Below are 23,141 nucleotides of genomic sequence, written 5' to 3'. Positions count from 1 at the left end.
ACGGCCGCTCGAGGCGCCTCCTGAGGCGGGCACGGAGCCTCCCGAAGCGGGCTGAGGGCGGGCAGCTGCCGTCGCTCCACCCCTCATAGTTGCCGTGGCCACCGAGAGGCGTCGGGCCGGTTGCCGCCATGAGCCTGGACGACGTGCGGGTGCGGTGGCTGCGGGACCGAGCGCTCGCCCTGCTGGGTCTGAGCGAGCCGGCGTCTTTCGAGGAGCTGCTGAGCCGCGGCGAGGATGCGCGGGTCGTGCTGCTCTTCCTCGGCCTTGGCCCCGAGGATGCGAGCGGGGTGGGCACGGCGCTGCTGCTGCTGCGGGCCGAGAGGCCCGGCCCGGAAGGTGAGGAGGGGGTGGGAAAGGCTCCCCCTGCCCCGGCACGCTAAGTTCTACCTCGGTTGACCTAGCCCCAACTCCCTGGTTCCCCCTCCCTCAAACCCCTCTTCGTCCCATCTGCTGAGTCGCAGCCCCATGACCCCTATTTTAGCCCTTTTTCCTCCCTCCCTACCCCTTGGGCTGTGTTTTCCTGAACCCCTTCTATCCCACCCATTTCTGGAATTTTGTCTCTCTATTTGCGGGATTTGCATCATCCCTCTGCACTGTTATATCATGCTTTCGCCCCATTTTGCATTTGTGCAGGTGGCACGAAGGAGCGTTTCCATGTGGCTTTTAATGAAATTCCAGAAGAGTTTGTGTCAAATTCTACTGTATATTTTCTGAGAGACACCAAAGGTATGTACCCTGAAGACCTGCAGCCTTAGCATTTTCAGTTTTGCATTAAACAGCACTTCCCATTGTGAAGATGATAGAGACTGGAACTCAGGATAGTGCACATCCAACTTATTTAACTCGGTAGGAAAACGCTCAGAATAGAGCCAGGGTCAGGGATGCTTCATCATTTAACTTGCATTTCATGCAAGGTTTTCCTCCTCTGACTGCAGAGTAAGAGTTCAAATCAAGCTACTGTTCTTTTGAACATTAAAGGATATTCTAATTATCAGGCTTGGTTGTAAACACTTAGAACCAGGTGATTTGTGCCCTTTCTGAAAAAGCATTTGCACTATTAAAACCAGCACTAGTTTTGAACATCACTAATAGTGTTTTATTAGAGCTTTAACTTATTATGAAAATGACTTTGTACTTTCTGTATCAATTAATTAGATTTATACTAATTTTTTGTATACTGTTTAGAAAGAGTTGCTGTGCCTAGTGACCTGACTGAAGCTAATAAGATTCTTCCTCAAGTGATAAAGTCTGGTATGCTGACTGATGATACTCTCTCGATGCTAAAGAGTGCCATCTCACAGGTAAATGAGTGACAGCTTTTATATATGGAATCTTGAGTGTTTCTAGGAGTGATTTTCCTATTTAACATTATATGGACTATGCATAAGAAATATTAATATTTAATAAGTTATATTCATATTTCAAAATGAAGTTTTTGTTAAACCTTATTTGCTATTCTGTTTCCCCATTTTTTTGCCTATTTGAGAATCATTTAAGTATGACACCAGACACCTCTATTTCAGTGATTACAGACTTTCATAAAGGCACACTGCAGAACTTGAGGCAGAGAGAATGATGCTGAGGATGTGAAATGAAAGGAGACGCACTTAAATTAGATTTTAAAACAATATCTAATGATTAAGTACATTGCTAGTAAGCTTTTTTCTTTTTTCTTTTTTTAAATATGAACCATCTAATCTGTGGCACCTGTTTCAATTCAGTTTTCACCAGCTTTCTCCCATGGTCAGCAGCAGGCTAAGAAAACTTCCTTTGATTCAGACAGTGAAAAGACAGATTCTGAAGAAGTGAATGTGTCTGAAACTGAACCTGTAAAGCCTGTGGAGGACTCTGATACTCTAACGAGGAGTGAAACTCAGCTGAGTATACCAGGTGAAGGGAATGTTCTGCCTCTGCCAGCACTGTGGTGATTAGAGCACATGGCATCAGAACAAGGTTCACCTGAGAGTGGCTTTATGTAGAATGACAAATATATTTGGTTAAAGCTACTCTTTGCTGATATCAGCAGTGCTTTTCCTGCCCTGAAGCATAGCAGGCAGCATGGAGAAATTGATGAAATTAGTGATAAGTCTTTCAAAGGGTTTGGAGTAAGAGTGGGAGAGGGGATGGACATGTCCAGTGGTGCCACATTACCAATGCTGCCAGAGCAAGATGGTTCATTCTGTGTGCGTTTCTTCCAATAGGACATCTTAAACTGGAGATGCCAACTGGAAATCTAGATGGAGAAGTGACTGTTCTTGCCACAGTTCCAGAAGTGGTTCAGTCTCTGAAAAGCTGTGCAGTGACCTGGCAGAAATTAATATCCAGAGTTCTGGAGGAGGAACTGGAAAAGGTTCCACAGGTAGCATTTCCTGTTACCTGTGATCCTTTTATTCCTGGAGGTTTTGCTTCATTTCCCCACAAGAACTGTGTTAATTTTTAATTCCTCTTCGTGTTTGATTGTTGGAAAACCATTTGCTAATTCTTGGAAAGTAGAACAAAAGTAGTGAGGAACTGTGTGGCTCTGGGAAGTAGAATATAAATAAAATATGAGATAATTCACTGCAGATCCTACCCACACAGGATAACTGGAAAATGAAGGGACTTTTGTTATCTACTCTCTTCTAAAGAGACAAGAAATATTAAAAGCTGCACTGAGTATTTTTTTTAATAGACAGCTATATTTTTTTCTTTTTTTTTTTCAAAAAAGTGATCTCAAACAAAAGAAAAAAATTCTTATTTTCAGGTTTTGATTCTGCAAACACATATATTACCAATACCACTAAACATGCTGATTGGTTTTATGTCTATAAAGTTACCTGTGCAAAAGCCATAAGTTCAGGGATATACTCCCCATAAGCAGTTCCCTTCAGTGTTTGCACAACTCTTTATTTCAGGGGTCTTCTTCTGTCTGGCTTTTTTGCATGGCTAAATCATATCAGGTTTCTCTCAGCATAAAGTTTACTGGAAAGAAGGAACAAATATAATTCTGATTATAAATATTCACTCTTGCATAATGCTAATTCAGCTTTTTTTATTTGATCCCACATTACTTGTAGGGTAATAGTCCACTTGCAGAGATTTACCTCTGGCATGAAAAAAATGCTACTTTAAGTGCTCTTATGGAACAATTAAAGCTTCCAGAGGTGCAAAAAGTCCTGGAAATACTACAGGAAGCTGAATCTAAGTTTACTGGAGATTTACAGATAGTCTTAAGTGACCTCAAAAAACATCACATGCAAGCTCAAGATAATGCTAAGTTTCTCTCAACTCTTGAACGCCATTTGAAGGTACCTATCCTTGAGAAAACTTGGTGAAGTTTGAACTCTCTGTTTGATTTCTCTGAGTTGATTTCTCTGTTGATGTAATCACCTCTTGTTTATTTTTTCACTTTTTAGCAGCAATAAAGAGATATGCTAGATTAACAAATCATATTTAATTTTAACAAAGAATTGCTTATTTTGTTTCAGTTTCAGTGGTTCTAAAGTTTGAAAGCTCAGAGCTGTGAGCACTTGGTTTGTAGTCCAGCTGTGGGAGTTTTGATGGCATAGCTGAACTGGGGAAAACAAAGATTTCTCTACTCCATTTTTTAGGTAGTTCCTACCACAAATTACAGCTGATGTTTCAAAGTTTAAATTGTATTGAAGGTCATTCAAACAAAGAGTTGAGCCAAAATTTAAAATCAGGACCTAAAATAATTTGGAGCAAAAGGTGCAGATTTGCACATCTTTAACCACATGTGTTATTTAGGCACCAGGATGTCTCCTTGTCCAGGTTATCTATTTAATAATGTTACAGACTTTCATAACATGAGGCATCTACAGAATAAATATTAATTTACTGAATATGCATTTGTATGTTTTCATGACATCTTACCCACAATATGCATTTCATAGAATTTATCAACTGGCACTGGGATTGATGTTATCTCACATACAATCCCTTCCCTGCTGAATGCCCTGAGGCTGGTGTGGATCATGTCACGGCACTACAACAAGGAGGAGCGCATGGTGCCGCTCTTGGAGCGAATTTCATGGGAGATTTCCGCAAGAGTGCGCAGAGTTGTGGATCTGCAAACACTCTTTAAGTAAGTGCTGGGTTTCTGTTGGACAGGACTGTATTTATCAAAAGCTTTGCTTGTCTTACATGAATTGTAGTAAATGATAAAGGTGTCCGCGTTTTTCAACCATCTGAAGTTGTATTGGAAGGTGAGTTAAAAGTAAATTTATTTTGTAATTGTCACAAATTACTAAATCAGCCCTGAAGAAATAGGTTCTTGTCCTCTTTTGTATTGAAAGAACATAAATCAATAAAACAAATAGAAAGATAGGGGTAAAAAGTGGCATAAATATAATCAAAATCACTCCTCAAGTAATATCTCCTTTCAAAATCACATTGAAAATAAGTTATAAATTTTGCCTAGATCTTGTATAGTTAGAAGCTGCTAAACCAGGGTATACTATTCCAGATGAAGTAGGATTTTTTTATCTATAGTAATTCTATCTGTAATATCTTAACTGTGTTGATTTGGTCAATAGACAAGACACAGCTGCTGCAAAAAAGAAAATAACAGAAGCCAAAACCACTCTTGAACAATGGAAAAAATGTTATTTTACTACTTGTATCCAAGTTGAAGAGTCAGGAAGTAGGCGATACTGGAAATTTGATGTGAAACGTTTATTTGAGAAAACGGATTATATGGTTACAATCTGTCAAGATCTGTATGATATTTTTCAGGTAGGAATATAGACAATAAATAGGTTGTGTCATTACTGTGTTTTGTAGAGATTCTTTTGTGTTGAAGGCTTAGACTTGTTAACAACTTTTAGTTTTGTGTTTGAGATGTGAGAAGTACCTTTGATTCCAACAAAACTGCATTTATTGCTGGAGGTGGAATAACTTTTCTCCAGGTAGTGGCTGGGGAAAGGTGCCACTGTGTGCATGGTGTGAACATGAGAGATTGCAGCAACTGTTTCACACATTTGTGATTTTCATGGGTTGCCACCCTAATGATTTAGATAAAATAGCATTCAAGTATACTGTATTATAAAATGTAGCCATCTGTGAATCTGTGTATTAATTGCAGAATAACATATGAATGGAGAGATGCTGTGTTTAGGCTAATTTAAGTCTGGGTAATTAGCAATATGGTCTATCAATAAACTGTATATAAAGTGGAGTGAAAAGAACTAATAACTGAGTATTATCTGTTATAACAACTGAAGTTCTGGGCCTGTAGATTGTTGCTGTGTTTTCTTCAGTGTCTCGTATTAAAATATTTTAAATTTAAATCACAGTACAAACTGATCATTCTCTGAGTGGTTGATATTTTTTAAAGGAAAAAATTAACAATAATGTATTCAGTGGCAGAAAAAATATTAAAAGGAAAGCTTTATGGTATGTTCTTCTGAATGAATAGGTCACTGAAGAGCTTTACAATATATTTATTCCTGAGCTGATAACTGTGACAGAAAATCCAAAGGGTGTTGATGAACTACGGAGAGAAGTAAATATAATAATTAGTCCTATGGAAGACCTGACCTTCGATCCTTTTAGCATGGAAAGTGCACGTGACTGGGCATTTGTTATGGAAGAATTTAGAGAAGATGTTACAGTAAGTACCATATATTGTGATTTCCAAAAAAAAAAAAAAGCTTGGCTGCTATTATTAAAAAGTATTTTAATTTTGCCACCTTTTCTTGGTTTTGCAGGATGAATTTCCAAGTGACAAGGTTTCTTTGCTTTCCTCCTTTGTTTAGGATATTGAAGAAAAGATGACAAGATTTATTGATGAATCTTTTACGACCCTTCGATCAGCAGAAGCTACTTTTGACCTGCTGTTAAAGTACAAACACATCCAGATTCGTGAAACTATTAATAAGCAGTTCATGAAAAAGTTCAGTGATGTTTTGGAGCAATATTGTAAAGAGGTATTCATTTTAGGGATTTCTTATCCAGTACATGAAGTTCTTCACCTAATGAAAATCATAAATCTGTATATCTAAATACCTGTGTGGTGTCATTTACTATCTAAAAGACTGAAAACTTTTATAAATAAACATGACAATTGCTCTCCTTTTTTGGGACCCAGTTGGAGAAATAATCTGGTTAATCTGCTGAAATGTTGTGCACATCTGTATATGTGAGACACTGTGTGGGAACAGGAAAGTGCTCTGAATGCAGCAAGTCTTGTGGCTATTCCTGCACCTCATAAACACCAGCTCACCCTTCCTGAGAAAATGGGTGTTTTATACCCTGCAGCTTTCTTGTCATGGCCAAGTTCATGGTATAATCAGGTGTCATAGATCAACTTTGGAAGGCTAGAATGTAGAAGATTGTATATTGGAAAGCTTTTCATATCAGCTTTTTTTTATTGATATTTCAAAGAATATTGAACTTCACAATAAAATGTAATCTTACAGAAAATGCTGCCATAATGGCAGCTCCACAAGATAGAGAAATGAAGACTAAAGAATTATTTTTATCCTGCTCCTGGAATTACTTCAGAACTTGTGCTGTGTGTCAGACAGTGATCATAGACAAGCAGTGGGAAAATGATTCTTTGCAATATTTTATTCTCTTATAGGTTGAAACTGTTAAGCAAATCTTTGTTCAGAACTTCAAGGATCCACCTCTGTACAAGAGCCATCCTCCAGTGGCTGGAGCAATATCCTGGTCCCGATCCCTTTCCCATCGGATCAAACACACCATTACTCGACTCCAAGAAGAAGAGGAGTTGCTTGCCTCTGAACGTGGAAAGGAAGTATGTTGGGTCTTTTGGTACTTGTTGAAGGAAGGAACAAATTTCGTTATGCACTTCTAAAGATGTGAAAGTGCTCTAATATGAGGGGAAGTCCCAAGTCTTTGCACAGGCCATGTTAGATGTGAAAACTGGATTGAAACCTTCCCACTGTTTCCCAGGGAGACAGTGATGGAATCAATCGCATAATTCAAGAGCCCAAATTCTCCAGTGTCTTCATTAATTACAGGGTGTTACTTGTTCCCTTATCTAATAAAAAACAGAAACCATATTGTGAGACCATATTAGGACAGGTTACTTGAACATTTCTCATGGTCTTTAAAATGACTTATACAGAGTTGTCCTTTCTAGGTGAAACAAATGTATCTACAAGTGACCAAGAAAATGCAAGAGTATGAAGATCAAAAATACTGTCAGTGGAGAGAGAGGACAGAACACATGCTTCCTATGTTACTGAAAGATACTCTACTAACTGTTGTCACTGATGGGGCTGCAACAAATGTTAATCTAGAGACTTCTGAGCAGGTGAAATGTAGGAAGATTGTGTACTAGGCTTCTCTGAGGGGAAAAACTTAAACCTACCCAATGGTCAGCGAGAATTTTTTAAGATCAGTATTTTAAACATAGATTTAGAAAAAGTTCTGAGCTCAGAATTGTTTGTAGTCCTTTATAAGACAGCTCCTGAATCACCTAGCAAATGATTGGATGTTGTTTCTCTGTGTGTTTTTCTGTGCTGTAGTTCCTGTTAATTTTTAGGTTTTGGTACAACATTTTTAGGACATTGCTACAGTACTTGGGAATAAAGTTAGGTAGAGGCAGGTTTCCAGCAGAGATCTTGCAGCATGCTGTTCCTACCAAACTTTTGTCTGACTCTGAATTTCCACTGGGATTTCTGCTGTAACTGGTTGCAGTGGTGTGTAGAGGTGATTTGGTTTGTTCCTTGTTATCAACAACTGAAATGGTAGTTCTGTGTAATTTTTGGAACCAAGAATGCTGAAGTTACTATCAAATTTTAAAGGTATTTGCACAAGCTCTGAATGTCAGTCATTCTGACTTCTGCCTTATCAAATGTCTCCAAAAGTTCCCCTTTACCTTGTAATGTTAAGTTTGTGCTCCTCTCCTTTCTGCTGCTCTTTCTTGTGTTGTAGAGCTCTGCAACAGAGGAGCCTGTCACTAACAAGAAAAGTGTCAGCTTCACTCTGAATTTTTCTCCTGAAATCCAAGATATTATCATTGAAACAAAGTACATGGAACAACTAGGGCTTCCAGTCCCAGAAATGGCGAGATATGTGGCATTACAGGAAGACAAATACCTTAGGTAGGGCTGTAACAGAATGTCTGCTCACGTACAGGCTTATGGCTGCATTTCAAGTGATTTCACCCCAAGTCAGAACAGGCCCCAAGTCAGCACATTTTGGAAATATGAGAGCCCTTATGATTCTTTTTTTTTAGGGTGCAGTTTCTAATGGCTGTGTTGCACTGATAAGCTTTTCTCTGGCGCTCTTTGCACCCTTTATGCTGTAGGGATGTTATACAAATTAACAGCTTGTCCAAATCTGAGAGGAAAATAATTTGCACTGAATTGTTATTTACATTTAGATTTCAGTTAATTTAAGCTTGCTATTGCATTCTTCCTGTACAGTCTTGGATAAGTTAGTTGTGTCCAAATTATCACAGACATTTAGCACACAGATGTGCTAATAAGTCCCTAAATGGATTTTAAAGTTCACCTGTTCAGTTCACTAATGTCCTTCAAACTGGGGCTGTCTCCATAACTTTCTGAGCTGGGGCAGGAGAGGCTTGTCCAACTACTACTGGAACCATATGAAACTTTTCTTTTGTTTTCAGTGGGAAATAAATTACATTTATAATCAATACATATTCAGTGGTTAGTTCTGCAAATTTTGCTTTATATGAAAGTCTGAATAGAATGAAAGTTCTCTGCTCTTTGGTGGAGTTTGGAGCTGTTTTTCAAGAAAATCATCATGTTTGTGTTTTGTTTTTTTGTGTTTCTTATATTCCTTAGTTACACAAATAAATTAAAAGCCATGCTGGATCGCTATCACAAATTAATGGAGATGATGAATGAAGCAGAAACCAAACTTCTTGGTCATTACATCCAAGAACTCTGGAGAATATTGAAAGCAGGACACAAAAGACTCACGTGGAAGTCCGTAGGTAATGGAGATACTATTTTAAAATGGCCTTAGATACTTATTTTTAGTTAAAAAAAATCTCCTCAGTTCTGAAATCTGTTTTTTATGATGGCAGAACATATTATTCATCCTCTTGCCACAGGGGCAGAATAGCAGGTTAGACAAACTCGGATCCAGGAGATATTTCTTGTGTTTTTATTATGTTTAAAACACTGGAGATGGTAAGAAACACTTAGCTAAAAGCTGTAAGGGAGCAAGATGAAGGATTAGCTGAGAGAACACCTAATCTATGATTTTGCAGAACCTTGGGTCATTCTTAGAGGTAAAATATGTCTGGTTGTGGCAATTTTGATGCATTGGTGAAATACCTGTCAAAAGAGGAAAAAACCAAATTGTTATTATTTATTTCAAGGTATTGGTGAATTTATTGTCCAATGTACACAAACCATTGGAAAGTTAGAGTTACTTGTCCATCAGATTCATAATATTTCTGAAGACATGAGCAGCAAACTTCAGTCCATAGAATCAACAGATCTCTTTAAGTTTCCACATTCAAAAAATGGTGACAAACTTCCAGGTAAGTCTTTACATTTTCATTTCCAAGCTCTGTGGTGTTTTATTTTTCTCTGTCTGCTACTTTGTGGTTTTGGTTGCTAAGACCAACTGTTTTAATTGTTACCAAAACTGGTTATAGTAATAATTCAGGGTGTAACAGATGATGGAACTGGTTTCCTCAGATGGAAATGGCAGCCATTATCTGCCAGATCTCTCTGTCACTTAAGTGAGTGATAGATCAAATTTCTTTCAATACTTCATAGTTGTAAAAAGGTTGCTATTTAATAATTGAATCAAATTAAAATCCATATTTCAGAGGGCTGAAATATTAATAAATTAAGCATTAATAAGTGAATATATTTTTATCATTATACAGGCCAATTTCATGTTCACAAATAAAACCCAGGTAATTATTCCAGTGCATGAAACTGTTTGATTTCTTGCAGTTAAGAATGCTATTTTTTTGTATCTGTTGCAGGAGCAAAAGAATTTTTTGACTATGTTAAGTGTGAACAAGCAAAAGATGTGGAACAACTGATTAGAAAGTATTCTGCAATTCCACAATTGCTAATAGAAGTGGAAAGGCGAGTTGCCAATACAAACAGTGGCAAATCTCCAAGATTAGCTTCCTATTATGCATATTGGGAAAATAGGATTTATCAGATGTTGACACAGTTAATTGTGAAGTAAGTAAATAGTTTACTTTAATGGGTTTCCAGTCATCTTCAGGTTCTCCTGGATCTGTTGATGAGTGTGTGTACTGACATTCTGTTTGAACCCATCAATGACTTACAGTTTGTGGAAGATTTGTATTTCTACTGATTTTTTCCCTATGAAGAATGGAGAACTGATAACAAGATACAGAGGAAACCCAGATTCTGAGAAAATGGATATTGGCATATTGTTGGCAGAAGAGGGAAATAAGACAAGTTTTCTTCAATGTGTATAGTTGCACTTCCCTGGTTTGTCTCTAAAGTCAAGGTTTTGTTCTCCTAAAGAACATGATCTTGAGAACTTGGTGTCTAGGTGCCAGGTGCCTCCCTGTACTGCATGGGACACAATTCCAAGAACAAAGGTTTTGCTTGTTCTGCAGTGGCTGAGGGCAATGCTGGAGCGTGATATTATGAAGGCTTTTCTTACAAGCAAGGTATTATTGCAATACAGCATTGCAGCTTATTGTAATATCTACTTACGCTTCCCAACCATCTCTTCTTCCCATGAGCCATGTTTTGTAATGCTCAGATGACTTTGCTATGATTTCTTGTCTGGGCTCTTGCAGTGAAGTTGACCACAGTCTGAGGATCCTTTTGCACCAAAATACCTCTATTCATTCCTTCCAACAGCTTCTTTTAGCAAGTCAAGCTTTTGCATTAAATCAGTTTAGCAGGACGGTTTTTCTTCCAGACACATCAGTGTTTCCAGCTGGAATCAGTGATAACACAGGTTACAGATCTAAGCATGCACTTGAAAATTGCAGCCTCTCTTAGGCATTTTCCTGGGGGCAGCACCTGATTATTTCTGTCTTTGACACTATTTTTTCCCTTTCTCAGGAATTTACAGGCTTTTAATGCAACTGTTCTTGCAAATGTGCCACTGTTACAAATAGAAGCTGTTTTATCTGTTCGTGAGATAACCATGCAACCCAGTGCCGGTGAGATTGAAAAAATGACTGTGCAATCTATCCAAGACTGTGTTGAGATCACTAAGGTGATTTTTGATAAAGATTTCTTTTTGTTTACAGAGTTTGTTTGTGATTATAATGAACTCATTTTATTTTATGCTTGGGTAAGCATAAATGTCAAAGGGGAGATTCATGTTGCTTTACCTTAAAATCAGAATATCCAGTACATTGTTCTAATTTTTCAGACTGCCCTAATTTTACAAACTGATGATCAGGGGGAAAAAATCCATACCATTTTTACTCGGGTAAAATTGTTGGTTACTTTTTAGCAGTTTTGCTAGTGTAAGGACATGATTTGGTTCTATAAATCAACATACATCAGAAGTACTTTTCAGATTGCCTGCAGATGTTGCTTTCTGATGTATGAGTAAGCTGGTGGAATAAGGCACACGAGTGGCCTCCTCTACATTACATTAGAAGCAGCGGAAAAAACAGTTCAGAAAATGTTGGAGAAAGGCATCCAGGACAGTAAATACCTAGATGAAGTATTTAATTTACTGGCAATGATGTAGCAATATTTTCCTTCATAAATAGTTTCACACTGAACTGCTGTCCTGAAAAGAAGCCAAATAATGTGACAATGTTCCTGCCTGCTGCTGCTGGACAAATGATTCCAGATGTCACCTGAAATTAATAAATTTAGTTTAAGTGTGCTTTTTGTGCTCAGATTTGCTGTTGTGCTCCATTGCTGCATTCAGACTGAGCCAATACCTTTTCCTCTGTGTCATGCTATATTGTTGCTCAGCAGAGATTTTAGAAGCAGATTGAGTAACGCATGGAAAAGTTTTTTTAGGATGAAATTAACTCTTCTCAAGTTGATGGGAAAGTGTGATTTCTTTTTTGCTGTCAGAAAAACAATTAGTTTGAGAAATCATTGATATCACTGCCTACATTGTGTACTAAATAATGGTGAATTCCTCCACTGAAATGGAAGAAAGCTTTGGAACAGGCTTTTCAGGCCAGTGGTGGAAGTTCCTGGAGGATGTGTAGATGTGGCACAGGGGAACATGTACAATTTGGTGGGTGACTTGATAGTCCTGGACTGCTTAGACTAAATGATCTTTAGAGGGCTTTTCAACCTAAACCATTCTATGAATGATTTAACTAAAATTACTCAGCAAGGTAACTGTTTTCTGACCCTGTCTTTAAAACTCCAGCATTTCATACGATGGATGCACGGAACGTGTATTGAATGCCCTCCTCAGCATGTCAAGGCGGATGAAGTTGTCACTTTCAGCTTTTACAGTGACGTCTCCCAGAGCCCTCTGATAATTGAACAGACTGCTCTCATCACTCAGAATGTCCACAAACTCCTGGCTTCCCTCAGCAAGTGTTTGGAGCAATGGAAGAGGTATGACCCACTGTGGAAATCAGACAAAGGCACAGTCCTGGACCGTTTAGCTGCAGAAAAGCCTTCCTGTGTTATCTTTGATGAGCACTTGCAGTTCTACATGAAGGTAGCTCAGGAAGTGACTCAACAGCCCTTGATTAAAGATGAACAATTTATCAGGCTTCAGCTGGCTCCTTTAGCCACTGCAGTGCAGGAGAATGCTAAAAGCTGGATGATGTCACTTGGGAAGTTGCTTAATGAGTTAGCAAGAGAGGAGCTCTTCCGCCTTCAAGATGAGATTCAGGTAGGTGTTTTCAGTTTGTTTTTTTTGTTATCTTTATCACATAGACTAAAAATGAATCTGGCATGTTATTTACTTGTGTTTGACTCATTATTGTAATTCTAACAATTGCTTTGTCAGTGTTGATTCTGGAAATTATCTTCACTTTTTACAGAAAATATCAGAGAATGTGAATAGACCTCCTGAAACCCTGGATGATCTCAGAGTTGTCCTGAGCGCATTTGGGGTGGTCAGAGATGTAACTGTTGAGGTGGAACTGAGATACTTGGACATCGTGGAGAGATACAGAACTCTTGCAATGTACAATATTCCAGTAAGTGCATGTCTCATCAAACCTTTCAGATCTCAGCTAAGAGTACAAATGCCTCCTATGTGAATGAAGAAATGTTTTCCTTTTAAGATGTGTTACAGAATTACAGTGTTGTTGAGGTTTGAAGGGATGTCTGGAGACTCTGTAGTCCAAACTCCCTTCTCAAATCAGTATGCTCACTTTAAAATGGACATATGGCATGTGTTTAAATCTGATTAAGGTTGTTTCAGTTAGGTTTTGTGTTTTGCAAATATATAATGTGAGCACATATTCCTCACTTCCCTGTGAAAGTGTATGTCTACTTATGTCTTGTGAGAGGTGCTAATTGTTTTGTTTTAGGTACCTAAAGAAGAGCAAGAAAAGTCTGACAGTCTTAGGGAAGTGTGGGAGACTCTCCTTATGGAAGCAGCAGAAGTCAGTCGCAACCTAGATTGTAAAGGAGGTGTAAAAGAAATATTCACAAAGGTAATATTTGTAATTAGTATCAAAAACAATTAGAAATGGAAACTATTTAATGTAACTATTTAAATGCTGTTCTTTTTAGGTGACACAGCAACAAGTTGAAGACTACAGCAAAGAGACAGAAGATTTTTTCCAGAAACTCTTGACTGAGGGGCCTGGTGTTGTTGGGGATGATCTTGATAAAGGTAAATGGATTAATGTGTATGAAGTGATATTTTGAAAGTATTAGTCTTTGGACAATTCAAATTTTATGTAAAACAAGAAAATTTTGCTTTCCTTATTAATATACAAACTCATCATCTAGGAATGTGAATGTTTTTAGTACTGGAACATCTACAGACTATATGCAAATTCTGTCTTATTTATTTCTCATTAACCCTGTGATAATTTATCTGGGAAAATTCCTCTCCTTTCCCAGGACTAGAACTCATGGCTATGTTTGAAAAAGAACTAGAAAGACTGGAAAAAAGGCAGCGGGAACTGGGCAGTGCTGAGAAACTTTTGGGCTTGCCAGCAACAGCATACCCAAACTTAATAAAAGCACAGCAAGATGCAAGAGATCTGAAGCAGGTCTATGACATTTATGCACAACAAAAAGTGAGTGTCACACTAAGTCTGCAGGGACACACTCGTGTTCATGCACAGGCACACAGCAAAGGCTACATTGCTACTTGGTTACTGTCAACTCTGAAGCCTCTGCATGAAATAAGCTATGCCCTATGAAATTATTTTAATAATATTAGTGCAGCACTATCTGTGTCTCCATGGTGGGCCAAACACATTCTCTCATCAGATGGGAACAGACTCTATTAATTGCTGGATAGCATTTTACTGCACATGGTTCCTGATCAGTTCAGTGAAACTGCTTTTGGATGTAGGATGGGGACAGTGCGTATCTCAGGCTTTCACTATTTTAAGAAGTTTTACTTTTCCAAAATTTAAATGCCCTGTAAAGTATGGTCCTGTTCTCCATATTCCTTTTTTTACTATTTCTTATCTAATAGATTGTGTTTGGCTATGAATCTGTCTTGGACATGAACTTTTCTCTCCCTATGTTTGTAAAATGTTAATTCAATTACATTTTGGGGGTCAAACCTAAAAGGAATATGATTTTTTTCTCTTTCTTAATGTCCTTGTTTCCAGGCAGCTAAAGAGGAATGGTCTCAGACACTCTGGATAAACCTCAATGTCAAGGTTCTTCAGGATGGAACTGAAGGATTTCTGAAAGCCGTTCGGAAGCTGCCCAGACAGATACGCCGTATGCCAATATGTAGCCAACTGGAAAAAAAACTGAAGGCATTTCTAAACTCCATTCCTTTGTTGCTTGATTTGAAAAATGAAGCTTTAAGAGAAAGGTTTGTTTTGATTTATTTACATGACTATATATAGAAGTATTTGATGTATTTTGTTAGAACTTTCAGTTTCCATTACTGGGGTCATGCCATGTCTTGGAGCTTGAAACTATTTCTGCCTAACGAACTTGTGTAATAGCATGAAAGGTGCTGCAATGACTGGGATACTTTGTGTTCAATCTAGTAGTTCTTGTTAAAACAGCAGAATGCTAAACATGAGTTCATTATTATATGTTACAATTATTTTCATTTTTTACTGTATCATGGTGTTAAACTGATGTGTCAATTTAAAACAGGCATTGGGAAGACCTTATGGAGAAAACAGGAACAAGGTTTGAAATGAAAACAGAAACATTCACTTTGGAAAATATGTTTGCCATGGAACTTCATAAATACACCGTGGTTATCAGTGATATAGTTGGAACTGCTGTTAAAGAACTTAACATTGAGAAGGTAATGTATTGAATTTTAGAATCATAGTAAAACTAAAAAGACAAGGATGACAACAATCAGTTTTATTTAAGATTTTTAAATTGGCATGACTGCAAGTTTGGACATCTTCAGGGAGCTGCCATGAGCTACATGAGCTAAGATCTATAGCTCTGTTAGTGAGCTCCTACTGGCACAGGGTCCTTGCAGAATTTGGTTTGGCAGCAGCATATTGGATTTCTATGATTACAGTAAGAAAGTTTGTCCTATGAAAATGGATCTGAAGAAGGACCCATTATTTTGCTATCATGCTTTGAAATAGACCCTTCTTTATAAACCAGATTTAGAAAACCTTTGCAAAAATCTTACTGGATTAGCTGTTTCATTTTTTTGGCTAAGACTATAGCTCTCCAGTTTTTGAAGACTGAAATATTCATCTTTTTATGTTCACATGCAGGGACTGAAGGAAATAATAGAAACGTGGGAAAATATGAAATTCCCTGTAGAAGTGTACACCAAAGGCACTGAGACACGAGGCTTTATTCTGGGATCTGTAGAGGAAATTTTAGAGACTCTTGATGACAACAATGTCAGTCTTCAGAGTGCTTTGGGCAGTCGATTTGTGGGTCCTTTTCTTTCAACTGCTCAAAAATGGGAAAAAACTCTGTCATTGATTAGTGAAGTAAGTGAGGTAGGTGAAAAGTGCTGGACTAAATAATTAATGTATATTATTTATCATCCAAATTTTCCATTGTACTTCTATTTACCCTGATGGTATAATTTCATTCTTAGATCTGGTTATCAGTTCAGAGAAAATGGATGTACCTGGAGAGCATTTTTGTTGGTGGAGATATCAGATCACAGCTTCCAGAGGAAGTCAAGATATTTGACCGTGTAGACAAAATGTTTAAACAGGCAAGTAACTAACTTGTGATCAGCATAATTATTTAGTGCATTTTGCTTCCAGTTCCATAGTTACTTATAGTTCTCTGTGACAAGTGTAATACTGAGAATGGTGTGCTATAATTCATTGAATATGAGATTGGGGAACCCAGGAGTTTTGTGTTTTACTTCACATCTGTCATAACCATAAGACTTCAGACTGAGCTAAGATGGGCAGAGGTGAGATCCTTGGCTGGCAGCATGGGATAGGCAGAATGTCCTTTTCCTTTTGTTGTTTACAGCTTTTTGCTTTTACCTTGATAAGAAGAAGCTTAGATATGTTCCTATTGATTGAGGACCTATGTACATGCTAAAAAGGCTTTCCTGCTTCATGCCACTATTCCCATACTGAACACATATTCCTAGTATGAATATGGCTTACTTTTCTGTTTCCCATGTGCAAAACTGAGAGAGTACTGTGATTTTGAAATATGATGTTTGATCACTCCTTGAAGTACCATTGTGTACAGAAGCAAAGTCACGTATAAAACTTAAACTTTGGCCCAACTGGGGATACAGGCTTGTCTGGCTTATACTTGCTTTTACAGTTATATCTCCATAAACACACTACCTTAACATTTTCATACAGCAATGTGGCACCACAAAATCATTTCAAAACCATTTAAAAACCTTTGATTTACTTCTATAAGGACCTGTACTGCTTGTGCTGTTTGCATGCTTTGTCATTAATTCAATATAATTTAATAAAACCTATTGCTGTTCAACATTTTCTAAACTTCCTTTTCTCCCTGTATAGATAATGGATGAAACCGTAAAAGACCCAATAATAAAAAATTGCTGTGAAGCCCCAAATCGTCTGTCAGACTTCCATCATATAAATGATGTGCTGGAGAAATGCCAGAAAAGCTTGAATGATTATTTGGATTCCAAGCGAAATGCTTTCCCAAGATTTTTTTTTATATCTGATGATGAGTTGCTCAGTATCCTTGGCAGCAGCAGTGCACTCTGTGTCCAAGAGCACATGATAAAGGTACAATGTCTGGCTTTTCACACTGCCTTTTGCTTTTAGGTGCTTTAAAATGTTTAACAGACTGTACTGTACATGCTCATAAGGATGCATGAATATTTTTTGCATACAAAGAGAATTCTGGCAGCATCTTGAAGAAGCTTCTGAATAACCAGATCAAATGTGATGCACAGTCTCTGCCTCCTCTCACACTGGTTGGTAGCAGTTGTGGTAGAGGAACATTCAAGATACACCAGAATGATCTATCATTAAAGAACTTTCCTCATAGATTGTAGCTCCTCCTAGCTCTTATTTCCTAGGAAAAAAATATCAGTGTCATTTGGGCCTAATTTTTTGCTTGATATTCTGCAGTTCTGCTGCTGGGCTATATATCAGCATTTGTATTTGATTTCTTAGGAGTCAGATCCACTTCTCTGGAGGAGAGCCAGGGCTGCATACACTTAGATTTTGTAGGCTTTGTTTCTAAAATGCAGGTGAATTTCTTTGTTGGTGCATTTCAGATGTTTGATAACGTAGCCTCGCTGAGGTTCCAGGATGGTGACAATGATGAGAAGACTGCCACAGCCATGATCTCAGCTGAAGGGGAGGTGATGGAGTTCCGACAGAATGTCCCTGCTGTGGGCAGAGTGGAGAATTGGATGACAGTAGTGCTGGAGGAAATGAGACGGACCAACAGACGCCTCACCAAGGAAGCCATTTTTCGATATTGTGAAGACAGAAGCAGGTGAAACCATCAGTGTCAAGGATAACACAAATAACCTGATATGTTAGTGATAGAGAAAAGTTAAGGCATAATTTTACAATTCCTACACAATTTAGTCTGTATTTCTCTGTGTGGAGGGATATGAATACATTCACATGCACTATTTTAACCAACCATAAAGAATGCATAATCTGTCATATTTCCTAAATCTTGAGTTTTATTTTTGATGTTCTGTATTCAGTAGGTTTTTCTCACAATGAATACCAGTTGGCAGTTTTATACCTGGAACAAGGAACTTTTCTATCAGAATATTTCCCAGGTTTTTGAAATTCCACAGCATATTTTGATAGAATTCTGTATATCTCTGAATAGTTTGGCTTGTGTTGTAGCTGTTGCAGGAACAGGAAGAACTTTGTTGTTGTTGTTGTTGTGGGTTTTTTTCTTTCCTTTCCTGATCAGTTACTTAAAATAAACAGTAACTCAGCCTCCTTCACAATATGTGTTTTCCACAGAGTTGATTGGATGTTGCTCTTCCAAGGCATGATGGTGCTTGCTGCTAATCAAGTATGGTGGACTTGGGAAGTCGAGGATGTCTTTCGGAAGGTGAAAATGGGAGAAAAGCAGGCAATGAAATTTTATGCTAAAAAAATGCACAAGCAAATCGATGACCTGGTTACCCGCATTACGATGCCCTTGAGCAAAAACGACAGGAAAAAATACAACACCGTTCTCATCATCGACGTGCACGCCAGAGACATCATTGATATATTCGTCAGAGACAGGTAAACACCACCTCCAGCTCCTGGGCAAACACCAAATCTAGAAGTTGTTCTGCCATCCTTTTGCTGACGTGAGCTCTGTGGTGCAGCATTCTGCAGGCTCAGGAGTTTGAGTGGGAGAGCCAGCTGCGGTTTTACTGGGAGCGCGAGCCGGACGAGCTGATGGTGCGGCAGTGCACCGGTGCCTTCTCCTACGGCTACGAGTACATGGGGCTCAACGGGCGGCTCGTCATCACCCCGCTCACCGACCGCATCTACCTCACCCTCACACAGGTGCACCTTCATGGGCATTGTGCTAGCAAGCCCTTGTTATACTTAGTCACATCTTTGTTTTATTGCCTCTTCCCGCCATCTCCCAGTGAGAATGCCAAGATGTTTGAAATCAGTTGTGATGTCCTTCTTGCCTCATTCCCGCAAAGAGAATGTAGGTGTTCACAGATAAATTTTAAAGGTTTTTGTACCCATGGGTTCATTTGTGGTTTTGTTACCAACCTAACATAAATCTAATCCAAGCTTTGCTTTGCTTTTTGGTTTGTCTTCAAAGGCTCTGTCAATGTTTTTGGGAGGAGCACCAGCAGGGCCAGCAGGTACAGGGAAGACAGAAACAACCAAGGATCTGGCCAAAGCACTGGGCTTGCTATGCGTAGTGACAAACTGTGGAGAAGGCATGGACTTCAAAGTAAGAATTAAAGATCTGTGTTCTCTGATAAAAGGCCAATTTCTACTCTTTATCAGTGCCCAGGATAAGGACATACTCTGAACTTCTACATAAGTATTTCCCTTAGAGATACCATGCTGTTTGATAATTAAATTTAGTAAAAAATGTTGATTTTGAATAAATTCCTGAAGGAATTTCAGGCCCTTTCAAGCAGGGGATAAATGCCTATATGGTATGTATTAAAGTTTATGATAGGCAATCTGCACCTGGCAAGTAATTATTGCAAGACCTTATGACTGATAAACATCCAGAGGTTTATCCACCATTAAGAATTTTAGCATGTTCCAAAATTTTTTGGCACTGAATGTTTTATATAGTCGCTGCTGAGAAATTTCTTGTTGTTCCTTTTAGGCAATGGGTAAAATTTTCTCAGGCCTCGCCCAGTGTGGTGCATGGGGATGCTTTGATGAATTCAATCGCATCGACGCTTCTGTGCTTTCAGTCATTTCTTCCCAGATTCAGACGATCCGAAATGCTTTAATGAATGGGTGGAAAAGATTTCAGGTAAATGTTAAAAAAGAAGAGTAATTGTGAAGGCTGGTCTTGGTTTTCAGACCAATATACAGGGTTAGACCCCATCATTAGATCAAAGGGCTGCTGCTTCTGTAATTTGCGTGTGCTGAACATTTCAAACTCCTGAGTATGTACTTGCAGTTCGAAAGATGTTAAATCTTTGCTGATCGCCTAATCCTTTGCTAAGTTCTTCCTTTGTGAAGCGAGATAAAAGTAATCTCAATAGGATAATAGCAAGTAAATGGGGTAATAGTCCAGTAGTAATGAGGAACAGCAGTAATTTAACTTGATACGGATTGTGAGGCTTTATTTACTGATGCTTATTGGAATTGAAAAACCTCAGAAAATTTGAGGCATGTGAAATGTCATAAAGAAGGTACATTTATCCCACTGTTTGTATCAGGATGACTGTCTAAAGCTAAATATTTTAGCTCTTTGTCCTAAGTGTATGCCCCAGTATTACTGTTTTCTCCTTTGAGGAAATAGTATTTTTTAAAGTTTCTAACTCACATTGTTCTAATGTTTTCTTATGCCTTTAGTTTGAAGGACAGGAGATTTCCCTTGATAGCCGTATTGGCATTTTTATTACAATGAATCCTGGTTATGCTGGCCGGACTGAGCTTCCCGAGTCTGTAAAAGCTCTCTTCAGGCCTGTGGTTGTTATTGTACCAGATCTTCAGCAGATCTGTGAAATAATGCTGTTTTCTGAAGGGTTCCTTACAGCAAAGGTAAGAAAATTCTATTGTTACCCATACCCATGTACCCACCCATGTTAGCATGGCCAGTAGCAATGTCCACATTTGTGATTATTTAAATTAAATCTCTAACAGGTCCTTGCCAAAAAGATGACAGTGCTGTACAAGCTGGCGAGGGAGCAGCTTTCTAAACAACATCACTATGATTTTGGACTGCGGGCCCTTAAGTCAGTGTTGGTAATGGCTGGAGAATTGAAAAGAGGATCAGCAGACCTCAGTGAGGTAGATTTGCTGCTTAGTTACCCTGGGCATATCATCTTTTTCATTAAAAAGAGCATGTATTTCCACATCTGATTTAGTTTGTCTGGTTTGGAAATAGGAACATTGGTGTTGTCTTATTATTTACTTTGCTCTTATTGAGTTTCATTGTGCTCTCTGCCACTAAAACTCCAGTCAAAGTAGGGAAATCTATGGAAAATGAGATATTTTCCTGCTTGCTAAGTTCAGGATGCAAATAGCCAGATGAATATCTCTGAATGACTAGCAAAAACTGGTTTTTGAATGATGTGTGCTCCAGCTTGGGGAAGCTGTGGTGTGGGCCACTGCAGCCATTTGACATTTGATTAACATGGTAGAAAAACGCAGTGGATTACTCTTAGTTATTGATACGCTTAATCCATATAAAATAACCTCTGTTGTTTCCACTAGGAACTGATGACAGAAAAACCTTCTAAAAGCTGTACTGAAATAATCGAGCAACAGTTTTTAAAGATTCGAAGTTTTAAAGTACCTCAGTTTAGCTGATTAATCAACTCTTTGGTTAAGATTGATTTTGCTATGTTTTGTCTAGGAAGTTGTACTAATGAGAGCTCTGCGAGATATGAATCTTCCTAAATTTGTGTTTGAAGATGTACCTCTCTTCCTTGGCCTCATCTCTGACCTGTTTCCTGGCCTGGATTGCCCTCGAGTTCGCTACCCTGACTTTAATGATGCTGTAGAACAAGTGCTGGAAGAACGGGGTTATGTTGTTCTACCAGTCCAGGTACAAAATTGTTTATTGCTTGAGGTTTTGTTGTAAATGTGAGGCTGCAGGTGCGTTGTTGCACCCAGGAGTGGCTCCAGGAAAACTTATCTGATATTGACTGGCTGCTAACCTTATCCACAGAGTTATGACAGTAGTTTACTGAATCCATGTTTATTTTTCAGGTGGATAAAGTAGTTCAGATGTATGAGACAATGTTAACTCGTCACACTACAATGGTGGTTGGACCTACTGGAGGTGGCAAGACAGTTGTTATTAAAACCTTGTGCCAGGCCCAAAACAAGTGAGTGTAGAATGTAAACCAGGCTGTAAAATGGCACAATCTGTATTACTCAGCTTTATTCAGCTCTGTCCTGTCATGATGGGATCTACAGCTGGCTGGAGTATTTGCTTGGGTCAACATGAGGTGATAGTGTGACATTTTACTATTGCTTTTCTTGCTGTATCTTTAGGCTGGGATTATTGACAAAGCTTTATACACTGAACCCTAAAGCTATGAGTGTGATTGAGCTGTATGGGATCCTTGACCCTGTCACACGAGACTGGACAGATGGAGTCCTGTCAAACATTTTTCGGGATATCAACAGACCCACTGACAAGAAAGAGCGAAGGTAGGCAGCTAGAAATCATTGTGGTGGTTTTGAGATCAATTAAAAAAAAAGTTGATATGGCACTATTTAAAAAAAAAACAAATGCTAAATAAATAGGAAGTGTCTAGGGGGTCTTTCTGTCTCCTGTGAGTTTATAGTCTCAGTGGAACTATGCAATTAGGAAAAAAATGAATGGTAGACTTCAAAATAGCTGGACTGACAATTACACCATTGATGACAGTTCTGATTTCAGAAGTATGTTAGCAAAATCAGAGATCAGTCAGTGCCCCATGGCTCTTGTACACAGGTACATTCTCTTTGATGGAGATGTGGATGCTCTCTGGGTTGAAAACATGAATTCTGTCATGGATGACAACAAGTTATTGACCCTGGCAAATGGGGAGCGGATTAGGCTTCAGGCACACTGTGCTCTGTTGTTTGAGGTAAGAAATGGCTGTACCATTTATACACACGGGAAGGGTTAGATACAGGTGGGGCTTCAAAGCCTGAAAAGCAGTTACTGTGTATCATTGTCTTCTGTGATTAATTTATAGGTTGGAGACTTACAGTATGCATCTCCTGCCACAGTATCCCGCTGTGGAATGGTCTTTGTAGATCCTAAAAATCTGAGATATGAGCCCTACTGGCAGAAGTGGCTCAAAGGAAGAGAAAATGAGGTGGGAATTTCTGCACTTTTCAGGGTATATTTGCATTTAATAGTGACCCGTAGACAGACTTTGGTAGAATTGATTCCTTCAAGAACAATCATATGTGGTCAGCCAGGTATTGATGGGAAGCTCTGCTGTCAAAATTTTTCTTTCTAGCTGAATTATTATCT

The 23,141-nt window shown here is 38.5% G+C and overlaps 1 protein-coding gene across 1 annotated transcript in view; it reads left to right on the top strand.

Moving 5' to 3' along the window:
• The first annotated feature begins 128 nt into the window (after positions 1 to 128).
• DNAH10 (dynein axonemal heavy chain 10) overlaps positions 129 to 23,141 on the top strand; it is a 49,735-nt gene continuing 26,722 nt past the window's right edge. Inside the window, exons 1-36 of the mRNA XM_058851762.1 lie at positions 129 to 336; positions 634 to 726; positions 2,202 to 2,359; positions 3,057 to 3,287; positions 3,894 to 4,084; positions 4,536 to 4,734; positions 5,417 to 5,611; positions 5,757 to 5,927; positions 6,584 to 6,760; positions 7,109 to 7,234; positions 7,906 to 8,075; positions 8,784 to 8,935; positions 9,326 to 9,490; positions 9,947 to 10,154; positions 11,019 to 11,175; positions 12,307 to 12,783; positions 12,935 to 13,093; positions 13,635 to 13,737; positions 13,971 to 14,149; positions 14,696 to 14,907; positions 15,201 to 15,357; positions 15,791 to 16,024; positions 16,126 to 16,248; positions 17,033 to 17,266; positions 17,764 to 17,987; positions 18,479 to 18,748; positions 18,835 to 19,018; positions 19,290 to 19,424; positions 19,815 to 19,967; positions 20,516 to 20,704; positions 20,807 to 20,953; positions 21,522 to 21,713; positions 21,878 to 21,996; positions 22,166 to 22,324; positions 22,611 to 22,746; positions 22,858 to 22,980. Of these exons, the coding sequence (XP_058707745.1) occupies positions 129 to 336; positions 634 to 726; positions 2,202 to 2,359; positions 3,057 to 3,287; positions 3,894 to 4,084; positions 4,536 to 4,734; positions 5,417 to 5,611; positions 5,757 to 5,927; positions 6,584 to 6,760; positions 7,109 to 7,234; positions 7,906 to 8,075; positions 8,784 to 8,935; positions 9,326 to 9,490; positions 9,947 to 10,154; positions 11,019 to 11,175; positions 12,307 to 12,783; positions 12,935 to 13,093; positions 13,635 to 13,737; positions 13,971 to 14,149; positions 14,696 to 14,907; positions 15,201 to 15,357; positions 15,791 to 16,024; positions 16,126 to 16,248; positions 17,033 to 17,266; positions 17,764 to 17,987; positions 18,479 to 18,748; positions 18,835 to 19,018; positions 19,290 to 19,424; positions 19,815 to 19,967; positions 20,516 to 20,704; positions 20,807 to 20,953; positions 21,522 to 21,713; positions 21,878 to 21,996; positions 22,166 to 22,324; positions 22,611 to 22,746; positions 22,858 to 22,980 (6,510 nt within the window). The remainder of the gene's footprint in view (positions 337 to 633; positions 727 to 2,201; positions 2,360 to 3,056; positions 3,288 to 3,893; positions 4,085 to 4,535; positions 4,735 to 5,416; positions 5,612 to 5,756; positions 5,928 to 6,583; positions 6,761 to 7,108; positions 7,235 to 7,905; positions 8,076 to 8,783; positions 8,936 to 9,325; positions 9,491 to 9,946; positions 10,155 to 11,018; positions 11,176 to 12,306; positions 12,784 to 12,934; positions 13,094 to 13,634; positions 13,738 to 13,970; positions 14,150 to 14,695; positions 14,908 to 15,200; positions 15,358 to 15,790; positions 16,025 to 16,125; positions 16,249 to 17,032; positions 17,267 to 17,763; positions 17,988 to 18,478; positions 18,749 to 18,834; positions 19,019 to 19,289; positions 19,425 to 19,814; positions 19,968 to 20,515; positions 20,705 to 20,806; positions 20,954 to 21,521; positions 21,714 to 21,877; positions 21,997 to 22,165; positions 22,325 to 22,610; positions 22,747 to 22,857; positions 22,981 to 23,141) is intronic.

This window comes from Poecile atricapillus, chromosome 16 (assembly GCF_030490865.1).
Source record: "Poecile atricapillus isolate bPoeAtr1 chromosome 16, bPoeAtr1.hap1, whole genome shotgun sequence".
In the NCBI taxonomy this organism is placed as follows: domain Eukaryota; kingdom Metazoa; phylum Chordata; class Aves; order Passeriformes; family Paridae; genus Poecile; species Poecile atricapillus.
This window is presented reverse-complemented; position numbering and strand designations above follow the sequence as displayed.